Consider the following 12,774-nt stretch of genomic DNA (forward strand, 5'->3'; position numbering starts at 1 on the left):
ATCAGGACTTGGCCCCAGAACAGGACAGGCTGTGGTTGAGCACAAGGTGCCCTTTGCTGCCCCCTCCTGACTCTGCCACACCAACCCACTTCAGTCCCTGGCCCCAGTCCAGGGTGCTGAGAGCAGGCTGGCTCTGAGACGAAGGTAGCTCCTGTGAACGCCTTCCTGCCATTGGGATTTGGAAGGGAGCAGTGGAATGGATGAACAGGTGCCCAGACACAAGTTAGGAGGTTCACAGTTTGGTCCTGGCTCTTTCCTTTTATTGACATCGTTTGTCCCCGGGTAAGTGACTTCACCTCTCTGCAGCATAGTTTCCTGCTGTGGGAAGCAGGGATGATAATCCCCGTCCTTGCCTCTGAGAGGTGTGAGGATCGTGTGCGACAGGAGGGGGGGTATGCTTTGCACACTGGAAAGCACTACACAGTATTAAGGCTTCTCCACCAGGCTGGCAGGCTAGGGCCACTTCCTTGGCTCCAAAATAAGCCTAATGTTTCCATCTTCCTTGAGTTTGGGGTCAGAGCCACTAATGGTGTTTGATAGAGTGGGACATAAAGCAAGTGCTCACTAAATGTTAGTTTTTATTGAAGCAGCACCATTCTGTTCAGAAGCTCTTGAAGGAGAGAGAGCTGGCTGACCCTAGCATCAGTGGGTCTTTGCCCATCATACCTGGGGTGATGATACTGGGAAGATCACCCACCTCACCCCAACCCCCCAGTCCTTAACGGGTTTTTATTGAGCCTTTATGGGGCCTCTTGTTCAGTGAGAGTCATTAGGGATAGAGACCCACATGGTATTGGCCACCACGAGCTCATGGTTCCCTTGGGCCTTGGGGAGATGGGCAGGGAAACGGGTCAGGGCTGGGGTGGAGGGTCTGGCACATCTTGCTCAGGGAGGTGTTGGCATCACAGAGCTTTGGGTGTGAGGAAAAGGGAAGCTGCCCGCAGACACAGAGGCCCTGTCCCAGGTTGTCAGCATTGTCACTTATTTTGTGGCCCTTTGCACCTTCCTTTTGAAAGCTCAAAAAACTGGAAAGAAAACTGGAAAGAAATGCTGCAGGATGTCCTGTTGAGGGATCAGTATTTGCCTCGTGAGAAATAGCAGGCACCCCTTGTCCTGTGGCTGTCACAAGGTGGTCCTGTCACCTGCCTGATATGAGAAAGTGTCACGTTAGGTTTTCACTATGTAAAAAACCACATTTTTTTCTTTGAGGCTGCGGTTCATCTATCTGTGCACTGAAATCCACTCAGTCATGAATCACATGATCACAAGCTTCTAAACTAAAATAATTCAGGGCTAATTTTTGTGGAGCCAAGATTTCTGACAGCTTTGGAACAAGTCACTGGACTGTCAGCCTGAGTTTTGCAGTTAAGTGATTGGTGTTAGAGCCACCTCCCCTAACAATTAAAAAAAAAAGTCTCTGGGTCTGGGAACCCTGAGAATGCCAAGTCTGTGATCTGCTGCTACTTCTCAAGAGGGGACATTGGAGTGAGGAGAGTGAGCGCCTCCAAGCAGCAGGTGAGGCTTGAAATCAGCCTCACCTGCTGCTTCCTGGTGACACTCAGGAAGGCCTTTCCAGGCGGGAGGAAAATGCTCAGCAGAGCCATATTAAGGGTAAACATTGGTAACTTGAAATCTCCCTGCACTTCCAGGCTTCGTGCCAAATCCTTGGCCTCCTGTTGTAATTGCCTGGGAGCATGAGAACTCATCCCATGAGTCCAGTCTGGTCTTAACATCCTTTAAAGCTCATGGCTGTGATGCCAGGGATTGGGTCGTCTGAAGCATACACTGAGCTGGGTCTTGCACAAAAGATTTAGAAACCATTCTGCGGTCGCAGAATGAGTACTTGTTTCAGAAGTCAGTTTGAAAGCCCGGCCGGGTGACCCCACCGGGCAGGCAGGCTGTGAAGGTAGTAGCACCTGAGACTGCTGATGTGTGTGTCCCCACTTCCCCAGCCCCTCCTCCACTCGGGGACATCTCTGACTCGGGCCCAACCTCGAGTGCGCCCTTGGGCCCCTCCTTTCCGCTGGATCTTAGTCTCTAGCCAGCCGTCTGCACTCTTTCCTTTCCCAGAGATGAGAAGCTCTCCCTCGGTCAATGAACAGATCCTGACTGAGCACTGCCTGAGTGCCAGGTGCCCCTTGCTCCCCTTCAGTCCCACCGAGAGGTCATCGCTGCTAGGACTTACACTCCCCTGGCTTAAAACTTTTGGACCCCTAACCTCTTGACCTCCCTGGTTGCCATCTGCCGTAGTCTGTCTGCATGCTGACCCCCTCCCTGGTTCCTTCCCTACTTCTGCTCACATGTTCGTCTCTTTCTCTGCAGCCTGGCACCCACCCCATTGCCCTTGGAAACTTGCTCCCTCTGCCAGTGATCCCATGACTCTTCTTTTGCCTAATCGAATGCCCCCTTCTCTGCTTTGGATTCTTTTTCTTCTTTCCTTCCTTTCATGGGTTGAATCACCCACTTCTTGGAATTCTGTCTTCTCCGGCTTCAGTGACGCTGCACTGTTCCTCTCTGGTTCATCTCCTCTCCCTCTGATAACTCCTGCATCCTTTGGCGGAATCCCTTTTGCTCCTCAGCCTGTCCCTGTGACACCCTTCAGCATGTGATGTCAGCCCTTGACTCTACCCACACTTTTTCCTCCCTGACCTCTTCTGTTGCTTTAATGCTGATGGCTTGGGAATGACACTCCTGGGCTAGGGCCCCTCACCAGGGGCTCTGCTGCCTGATTTCTTCGAGGGCATTTCTGCTTGGATGTCTCACTGTCAGAGTTACCATGTCTGAATGGAAGCAGCCATCTCTCCCTGCCTTCCCCACCCCAGGCCCTTCACTAACTTCTGTTTGGATCAGGCCAGGCTTGAAGCCTTGGTGCCATCTTGGAGGGAAGTATGACAGGGTGTGGTTCAGAGAGAACCGCTGGAGTCAGGTGTCCCTAGTCTAAATCCCAGCGTGGCCACATGGCAGCTGTGTGACCTTAGGCAGGTCGCTTGAACTTCTCTGTGCCTTGGTGCCTTTAACTGTTTTTTTTTTTTTTTAAATGGAGAGATACTAGTTTCTTCCTCCTAGGGTTACTGGGAGGATGAACTGAGATAACATATATGAAGAACTGAGCACGGCGCCTGGCCCTCGTGTGGCTCCGGGTCGTTCAGAAGCTCCTGGCATTTGCGGCTGCCGTTCCCTCCACGGGGGCACCCTTCACTTGCTGTTTGGGTGGCTCCCTCTGAGACATCAGCCCTGAACCTAAATCCCTCAGCTAAGTTGATGCGGACTCTATCCACCCTGGTCATCCTGCATTCTCATCTCTGGCTGTCTTGCGCTTTCTGCCTGCTGGCCATCAGCTCCTTGAAGGCCCGCATTCTGAGAGGTCCACCCCCACGGCCACGGGACCTGTCATGCACAGCCGCAGTGCCTTCCCTCAGGAAGTGACGTGGCCTGGAATAACAGAGTGTACGAAGTGATTTTACAATCTGTAGACCACACCCGGTCTGTTTATTCGCTCTCTGTAATCTCTGGTCCTGAATCACATCAACTCTAATGTGCACTTAGCGATTTAAAGGGCTAGATGATAAATATTTCAGTCTTCACTGGCCGTAGTTTCTGTTACAGCTACTCTGCTCTGCCACTGTAACTTGAAAGCATCCATAAATAATACACAAACGAATGGGTGTGGCTATGTCCCACTAAAACTTTACAAAAACAGGTGGCCAGGCAGTAGTCTGCCAGCCCATGCTCTAAGTAAAACTCATTCTATTGGGAGTGAGCAAACACACTTCCCCCAGCTGGATTGTTTGGGGGCTGTTTGCTTCAGAGCCACCAGAAGCGCTGCTTGAGCTAATGACTGTTTCTCACTTCCAGATCCTGTCTCAGAAAGAAGAGTGGGAGAGCAGGACTTGGCACCCACCCAGGAGAAACCCACCTCGCCTGGAAGGGCTACTGAAAAAAAGGCAAAGGATGACAGGCGGGTGGCTAGGAGCGCTCAGGACCTGAGCAATGTTTCCATGGATGAAGTGGGCATCCCACTCCGGGTACGAATGCTGACCCATAAGTCCTACCTAGGCTTCCTCTTACACTGGTGACACGTGTACACCCGAGTGCATGCGACCCTACTTGCAGCTGACAAAGGCCTCATGAGGAAATCCTCGCCACTGCCCACTCTCCAAACCCGCTGAGGGCCGCAGAGCCTCCCAGAGCTGTGCTCTGGCCTCCTGTCCCACCTTGGTCCTGGGTTCAGAGTGCAGCAGCTTTCCCCAAAGCACGTGAGGTGTTAATAAGTCTCATGAGAAAAGGGTTTGGGGTTCAGGTGACTATGAGGGAAAAGCAGGGTGGAACACAGGCAGAGCGGTTTCTCTGCAGCAGAATTTCTGAGACGCTTGGGCTGGTGCGTGTTCAAGGGGAGAACGTTGTGGGCCGTGTCTCCCAGCTTCCCTTTTTTGTCTTGGGGAGCATGCTCGGAAGTTGTAGGTCTAGGATTACAGAGCCTTGGGGGGCTCAGGGTCCCTGTTGATGAGTTCAGGTAGAAGTTGTTTGGGGGATGGGAGATACTCCCGTCATCCGAGTGAGCAAGAAGCTCTAAAGGAGCCACAGAATGAATTCAGGCTGCCCCAGTTGTCCCCCTCTGCACAGGCGTGCCAGCCTTCTGCAGGCCCCACAGAATTCAAGGGAAGCCTGCCTTTGAAGCAGGAATAGGGTGAATCCCCTTTTTTCCATGAACCCCTCAGAACACTAGCTGCAGTATGTTTCTCCATGGTCTCCATGTAACGAATGGACGGTTTTGTGTCCCTTTGGGGGAGGAGAAACAGCAATGGGCTAAGCCTTGGAAGAACTGTTGTCTGGTCCTAAGTAACACTAAGTATGTAATAGTGATAAGTGGAAAGGGAGTTGTGACAGACAGTCATTGCCACCACCGCTTGCGGACTGCGCAGTCTCATCATTCACTCTGTCAACCATCATTCACTCCACAAGGTGAACACGGATAGAATTACCATTTCATAGACGAGGAAACAGAGACTCAGAGTGATTACGGTCCTTACCCGGGATTGTACAACCTGTGGGCGATGGAGCAGTCTCTCCGACTCCCAAACCCACACCCCTAACTGTCATGTGAGGCAGAGTCTGAATCTCTTGGTCTGGCTATTTTTTTTTCTTTAAGATTTTATTTATTTTATTTTAGAGAGAGTCAGCATACGTGAGTGGGGGGAGGGGCAGAGGGAGAAGAAGGAGGGAAGCAGAGTCCCTGCTGAGTGTGGAGCCCGATATGGGGCTCGATCTCACAACTGTGAGATCACGACCTGAGCCGAAATCAAGAGCCAAACGCTTAACCGGCTGAGCCACCCCGGGGCCCCTTGGTTTGGCTATTCTTTCTCAAAAGTTTTGCACTTTTAATGAAGATTTATATGTGGGATCACCAAGACGTATAGAGTTACGTGAGTTTTGATCTCAGATGTTGTCACTTTCCATTGTGATTTCATGATCATAGAAGTTCTGAAGTGTGTTGACATTTCCATTTTATTTTACTCTTTGCCTCTTTCTCTAGAACACCGAGAGATCAAAAGACTGGTACAAGACCATGTTTAAACAGATCCACAAACTAAACAGAGGTACTGATTTTCATTTGTAGAAGCTATGCTGTGTTCGTATGTTGACTGTGGTGGTGAGGACTTAAACTTGCTTTGCTAGGTTGTCCGAAGACTGAGCCTTACGCTCAACTCATTGGGCACCAGCCTGCCTGAGCCCAGCCATACACCTGCAGAGCAGAGCAGGGAGGGAACGCTTGCGCTCTGCCTCACATGTGGGACTTGAGGTCAGCTCTCAAGTCCTCCCTCCTAGGTATTGTGGGACGCAGCAGGTTGAGCCCAGCACTGTGCCTGTGCTCCAGCATCTGCCTGCCCGGGCTGTGAGCAGCTCTGACTCCCATCTGCTTCCAGCTTTAGGTGCAGCCCCCCGTGTCAGCCCATGACTGCCTTGTAGGCAGAGCAAGTTGAGAAAGCACTGAACCGGGAGTGGAGAAAACTGGTCTCACCTGAATTCAGTCCCCTAAGCACTCATGTGACCTTGGTCCAGTCACATACCTCCTCTCTGTGTTCAACCCTCTTCCCTTCCTCCAAGGGATGTTGCAGGGTCCAAATGAGAGCAGATTCTGCCTTATGAAGTAGAATGCATGGTTAAAATGAAAAATAATCTTCCCCAGCTGGGAGCCAGCACTTGGCAGGTAGCCCTGAGAGTCAGTCAGGAGCTGACACACCAAAGCCCGCTCAAGCTTGAAGAGAAGCGCTTCCGAATCAGGGGCCCGCTGGGCTATCAGCAGTGATCCAGCATGGTGGGAGAGCCCCAGGCCAGTGCTCAGGCAGCTCCTGACCCCACCAGCTCCCCTCCGCCTGTGCTGCCAGTCAGCTGATCGGCAGGGATGCAGCTACACCGCGGGAAGGGTACCACTCCTCCCATGGGCAGAGCATCCTGTCGCTCCCTGTGGCCAAATCCAGTCTGGCCGCCTGGCCCAGATGACACATGAAGGCAAAGGAAGAGCATTCTGGTCGGTGTCGGCCTAAGCCGCAAATAACCGGTCTCTCTGATTAGCTGCAGATGCCAGCTAACATCACTGTTAATTAGCTCCTACAATGTTCACAATGAACCTGGCTGTGCCTCTCTTCAAACTCTTTTGAAATCCTGAGATGTTCAGTGTTTAGTGTTTCTAAACTGAGAGTAGATCCACTGTGGTTGGGTGGAGGAGCTCAGTCATGGTGGTGACGCCAAAGGCTGGGTCTCTGATTGGGTGATGTCAGTTCTGTTGGTCACTTCCTCATCCGATGTCCATCTCCCCCAGCACTCTGTGTCTCTCCCAGAGACTTGGCTTTGGCAGCACAAATGCCAAGCCACAGGTGCGTATGTGAATAGTCTGTTATTCGGTCCCATGGGCAACATCACTTCTCTCCTGTTAGAGGGATTAACTCAACCCAAATTACAGGTTCTAAATGAAACCTGCTGCCCTAATGGTACACAGAGATGTGAAAAAAATTAAGAATCCACTGGTTTGTTTGGAAGCTTGAAGCTTTATGCTAAATCCCTCTCACTTACTAGACCTTGTGTATATGTAATTCTTTGTCCAAGAGGAAAAGTGATATTGTCTCTTTAGATGTGTCTCAGTAATTCAGGCAAAAGGACTGGATTTTTAAAAGCAATTTGAATTTCTTTCATATCACTTAGTGAAGCTTAGTATGTTCCAAAATTCAAGGAGCCTGAACTGTGTGTGGATCCCTATTCGTTCATTCTCTCCATTTGTATCTTCCTCTATTCTCTCTCCCAAACCTGTTCCTCTGCCTAGACACTCCTGAAGAAAACCCTTATTTCCCTACGTACCAATTCCCTGAACTTCCTGAAATCCAGCAAAATTCTGAAGGTACCATAAACTTAGACAGTGTATCTGTTGTCCTAGCCTTAAATTAATTCTTATAGTTCCATTATAGGAATAAGATTTGGCTTTTAGATTTTATTTTTATAGTCCTTTTTGGTTGGTGAAAGTTTTATTTCACTCGTTTGCATGATTTGCTGTATTAAAATAACTAAGGCCTTTCTAATTCATTAATCTCGTATTAAGTGTGGTGCTGTGTGCTTTAATAACACTAAAATAGGTAATCATTCAAAAGAGTCAATTGCGGGTTTGTCAGCTCCTCCACTTCGTGGTGGGTAGTTTCAAAATCCACTGCTTTTCTCTGCTACAGAGGACAGTCCTTACACTCCTACCTACCAGTTTCCAGCATCTACTCCTAGTCCTAAATCTGAAGGTAATTAAAGGAAAATCATGTGCCTCTCTTTGTACTGGTGCTGTTACTTTCTTCTTCACCTTGGGGTTTTTTCTGGGGGCTAACGGGCTGTCTCCCAATCATCTGCTTCTCCCCAACCTTGTGTTTTGTGGTGTAGTCTCGCTCCTCGATGACTGTATGACCCGAGTCTATCAGATGGATTTTAATACTGTTCCCTTGGAGTTTACACGACTAATGGGGTAACCAGTATAGCTTGGTTATAGTGCTTTGAACATGTGGGGCTCTGGGAACAGCTGCCAGTGTTTGGGGTGGTCACATGGTGCTGGTGGCTGGGCAGTGACTCAGGAGGCAGTCATGATGGCCGATGGGCAGTGGATAGACAGGTCCAATGTCAACAACAGAAGAATTACCTAGTTTCTATATGTGCTACAACCCATCACTGGGCCCCTCTTGTCATGGACCTTCAGGGTATATCTCCTTGGTAGGGAATTCCCAAAGAGATATCCAGGTAGGAGATTCATTCATGGTGGGAGATGATGTCTCTTGAAAATAAAGGTTTTGGTCAAGCTAGAAAATGTTTCATGAAATTGCTGGCTAGGAATTTGGACCTGCTGGGAAGGATGGTCACACTTGTATCTAAGAGCAAAAAGTCTAGGTGTCAAAGAAGGTTCTAAAAGGTAACTTAAAGGCGCTATCCTGAGAATTACCCTAGTCCCAGAGATTATCTGATCTTTGGATGAGTGACCCAGAAAGAGGGATGTGGAAGGGGGTATACAAGAGGAAATTTCATTAAATGCTCTTCTAGGATGAGATGTTGGGCTCTCTGAACCTCACTTATGTTGTTAGTACTGAGCACACCATGAATAAGATATGTCTTCTGTTCTCAAAAGTGCACATCCATCAGAGGGTTCGACAAGACCCCTTCCTTGCACTATGTCCTGAGTGGTGGCAGTTGCAAGAGTGTGTGTCTGCAAGGCCAGAGGAAAGCTCGCTGGTGCAAAGGAGGTCCTCAGTGTATATCTGGAGAATGCTGATGAGCAAGGCTTTGGACCATGGTACCACAGTTCTGTTTTAGGGATGCGGCCCTGTCCCGCCCCCTTGGTATTTCTCTGCTCTAATTAGTTCAGCAGATCGTCCTCCACAGCCCTTCTTGTCACTGGTAAAGTTGTACGTTCACTCATTCACCAAATTCTTACTGATTACTTCTCATATATGAAAGGACGCCCTGGGATGCATTAGATACAGTTTTAGTTAAAATGCCAGGTTCCATTTTGGTTCCCCCTTTGATGTGCTTGTCGGTGGTTTCCAACCATTTCATGTCTGGGTTTGGAAGCAAAGAAGTCTACCAAACAAACCCAGGCTTCCAACTCAATGCTAATGATTTCATTATAATCAGCGACCGCCTCACTTCCAACACGAATCTGTCTGGTGTGCAGTAACCTGGTCTGTTTATCCCGGGGTGTTGATTCTAGCCAAAATCATTGCTTAAGAAACAACTGACTGAGCTGAGTGAGGGAGACAGGTATTTTTTTTTTAGGGTGGTTTTGACTAAATGCGATTTTCGATTGGTGCTTCCTTTGGCCTTGAGAACCCAGCACCAACCCAGCACCCCCCTTCTGGGCTCCCTTCTGGGGAAGATGACAAATGCATGGCAAGCCTGAAGGCATAGCAGAGAAAGGCCACCTGGAGAAGTCCTGTGGAGAAATACAGTGAGTCCGTCAGACTGGAAGAATGCCATAGGCCTGCTGGGAACAGTGCCCGCAGCTTCCATGGTCAGCCTGGCCGTTGGTCTGAAGACGGGGTTTCGTGGCCTCATACCCCCAGCTGCCACGTCATCAGCTGTCACACCTAGCAACCCCGGCTAACAATGATGCTGCTTTTTGGTACACTTCAAGTCAGGCACAAGAGGGAATTGGGGTTATTTGGCCTTGAGACATAAACAGTAAGGGATGATACGGTAACTTGTCGCCTATAACGTAGGAAGCAGACCTTAATATTTTTTTATTTTCAAAGACCAGAAAGGATGAAATTGTTGTAAAGGATAAAAAGGGGGGGAAATTAGGTTGAACATAAAAGATTCATAATAACCAAGATGATTAGGCTTTAACACAAGCGTCTAAGAAGTCTTCTTCCCTGGAGATCTTTTAAAAATAGGGTGGATTTCATCTCGCTCTGCTCCTGCTGAAGGTTGTATTCAATCATATGAAGGCTTTTTATAAATAAGGGAAATGTTTGAGCTAGATCACTTTAAAGAATTGTTATTTTTCATTTTTTTTAAGTAATCAGAGACTCTCTGGCTTGTGGTTTGATGTCTGTGAGCTTTCGTAGGTCCCCCTCAGCCCCCTGCTTCTGACAGGTGGCCCTGGGCTCTGCACGCCCTTCTTAACGTGGGAAGTATTTATGCTTTTCAAGGAAAGGTGTTAAGGACAAATTAGCACCTAGCCAGGGCTCTCCCCATAGATTTTAATGAGCATTAAAAAATAGCCCGCTTTACTGAGCAATATGAGCTGTCATTCCAGAGTCTGTCCTTTGCGAGGACAGCAACTGCTGTTGCTGCTGCGGTTTTTTTGTTTTGTTTTGTTTTGTTTTGTTTTGTTTTGTTTTGCTTGAACTCAGAATTTGAAACTAGAATTATTTGCAATAAACCTATCAAAACCTAGCCTAAGGGCCGCTGTCTCTGTCTAAATTCTAGTTGTTTATACAATATAAAAAGTATTTCTAAGTGTCTGAAAGCTGATTCTCCTGACTAGTAAAAGACTATGGGAAAGTTTATGCCGGCTTAGCAACCTTTTTTTTTTTTTTTAACCCCCAACTATAATGAAAAAGCAAACCTGACCAGACTTTCGGAAGATAAATAGAATTATCACATCTTAATCCATGAAGTTTAAAATATACTTGGAAAGAAACCTGTAAACTCCCAACAGGGAACAGTCCCTACTAATCCTTTTGCTATCTTTCAGACCACTCTGTGGGACAGGAGTGGATTGCTCTTTGTTTCATGAGGTAGTTGGGAGAGATTGGGACTAGGGAACTGAGGAGGAGCAGAATGAATTCAGGAGACTGACTTCTTGAAATTTCACTGTGTACCCTGGTCACTAGAAAGCTTATCAAAAATAACTTACCAGAAATCCTTTGGGAATAACTTTCAAGTAAGGCTAAGCAAATGAGTATTACTTTGTTTTTTTTCTAACTTTCATTTGACCCACCCGCTCCTCCCCATCATTCCTTCCTCTGTGACCCAAAGCTACTTGTCTATAAATTCCATTCTGTTCTCCTAAAGTCAGAGAGATGTCTTTCTGTAGCATCTGAGATGTCCGGTCAGAAAGACTGGGGGGTGGGGAGAGGGACTGTTGACAGCGCCCGGAGCCAGCCCAACTCACTGCTGCACCCCGACATGGAGGGACTGCTAGGGTGGGTCTTCAGACACCCTGCCCGTGGCGTCTGCCTGGAGCGGGAGCGAGAGGAGCAAAGCTGGGGAGGAAAGGCCTCAGACACACTGCTGCGGCCTTGTCCCCCGCCTCCTGCTTTAGGAAACAGCAGTGTGGTGGCTTAGACCTCAGCAGCTCACAGGCATAATTCTATTAATAATAATAATAATAATAATAATAACAGCAACAGCAGCAGCAGCATAACCACCACAGCGCCTGCCATGACCACCATTTATTGAGCCCTTACTGAATACAAGGCCTCACATGCTGAGTGCATCACAACTGTTACCTTGTTTCATCCTCGCAGGGACGCCAGGAGGTAAGTCCTCATTTCTTCAATAAAGGGTGTAAGGCTCAGGAAAGCTAAGTAATTTGTGCAAGATCACATAGTAAACAGCAGAACCAGGTTTTAAACGCAGATCTATGGGGCCCCCAAGCATGGGTTCTTTCTTACTCTCTTCTGCACTTCTGATCCCTTTACTCCTCATGCTGCACTCTGTGTTTGTGGCTGATGCTCTCTGACCCCTAGTCCCAGGTGCCAGCTTCTCCCGGAACGGCATCTGGGGGTATGTAGTTAAGAAATATCCCCAGGTGATTTGACACATGGCCAGGACTGAGGACACTGGAATGGAGGGGACCACCCTTCCCACCCTCCAAGAAGAAGATACTCTCCAGTGCAGTCCGGGGGATTGGGATCTAGAATTCCAGGGAGGACTATAGATTCAAAAGAGCTAGCCTTCCCACTCTGAACATGGCCAAATGATGTTGGCTCTCTCAACACGCTTTGTGTCCACAAAATGGCAGAGCTTTTCAAATGATGCCTCCAGATCAGCACAAAACCAAGTATCTGGTGTGTTATTCCACTGTCTGTGGCCTGTGAGAATACATTTGGCCATTGCAGGGTAGGGGGCTGTCCTGTCAGCCAAGGGGGAAGTCCCAGAGTCAGCTTTTCCTCTTGCTTTCCGATGCTGCTTCCACGCGTCAGGCCGATGGTGACCACTGCCACCTCCTGGTGAAGTGTCTCAAGACACCACCTCAAGGTGTCCCCAAGTCATGGTGACACATCATGCCACAGTGGTCTGTCCCATTGACCTTTCTCCTCATTCCTAGATGAGGATATGCCAGGACAAAGATTTAGGAGACTGATTTCTCCCAGGCACGTCAGTATTTGAGTTAAAGTAATCCTCTACTGGCCTTACAGGATTTCTAAGAATAGCCTTATTTTGCTCAAGTTCAAGCAAATAGTTGTATTGTGAAGATGCCTGGCCAGGCTCTGTGTGCCTCCTGCCCCCGGCTGCAGCCCGCACTGCCCAGAGGAGGCGGGGCCAGGCCGCCCGCGGCGGTCACCTTTGCTCTCCTGAGGCCGGCCAGGCAGGAGGGCTCCGCCCAGCAAGTGCAGTCTTAGACTGGCCTGCAGGGTAGTTGGGAGAGCGTGGCAGTCACTCCCTCTCCACCTCCACAGGCCAGGAATGCCGCTGGGGATGAGGACGGTGAGTCTCGTTCCAGCCCTCTGGTCCTCCCCGCGTCTTTCTCCTTTTACTTCTTTCCTTCTCTGCCTCGTTCTCTTCTCCTTCAGATTCTTTTTTTTT

At 48.9% G+C, this 12,774-nt stretch overlaps 1 protein-coding gene across 3 annotated transcripts in view; it reads left to right on the top strand.

The window, feature by feature from the left end:
* SORBS1 (sorbin and SH3 domain containing 1) overlaps positions 1 to 12,774 on the top strand; it is a 223,274-nt gene that overhangs the window by 142,990 nt on the left and 67,510 nt on the right. For all 3 annotated transcript variants that reach the window (XM_040623929.1, XM_040623927.1, XM_040623928.1), the window contains exons 8-9: positions 3,856 to 4,025; positions 5,534 to 5,597. In XM_040623929.1, the coding sequence (XP_040479863.1) occupies positions 3,856 to 4,025; positions 5,534 to 5,597 (234 nt within the window). The remainder of the gene's footprint in view (positions 1 to 3,855; positions 4,026 to 5,533; positions 5,598 to 12,774) is intronic.

Source organism: Ursus maritimus, unplaced genomic scaffold, assembly GCF_017311325.1.
Source record: "Ursus maritimus isolate PB19 unplaced genomic scaffold, ASM1731132v1 scaffold_7, whole genome shotgun sequence".
NCBI classification, from domain to species: Eukaryota; Metazoa; Chordata; class Mammalia; order Carnivora; family Ursidae; genus Ursus; species Ursus maritimus.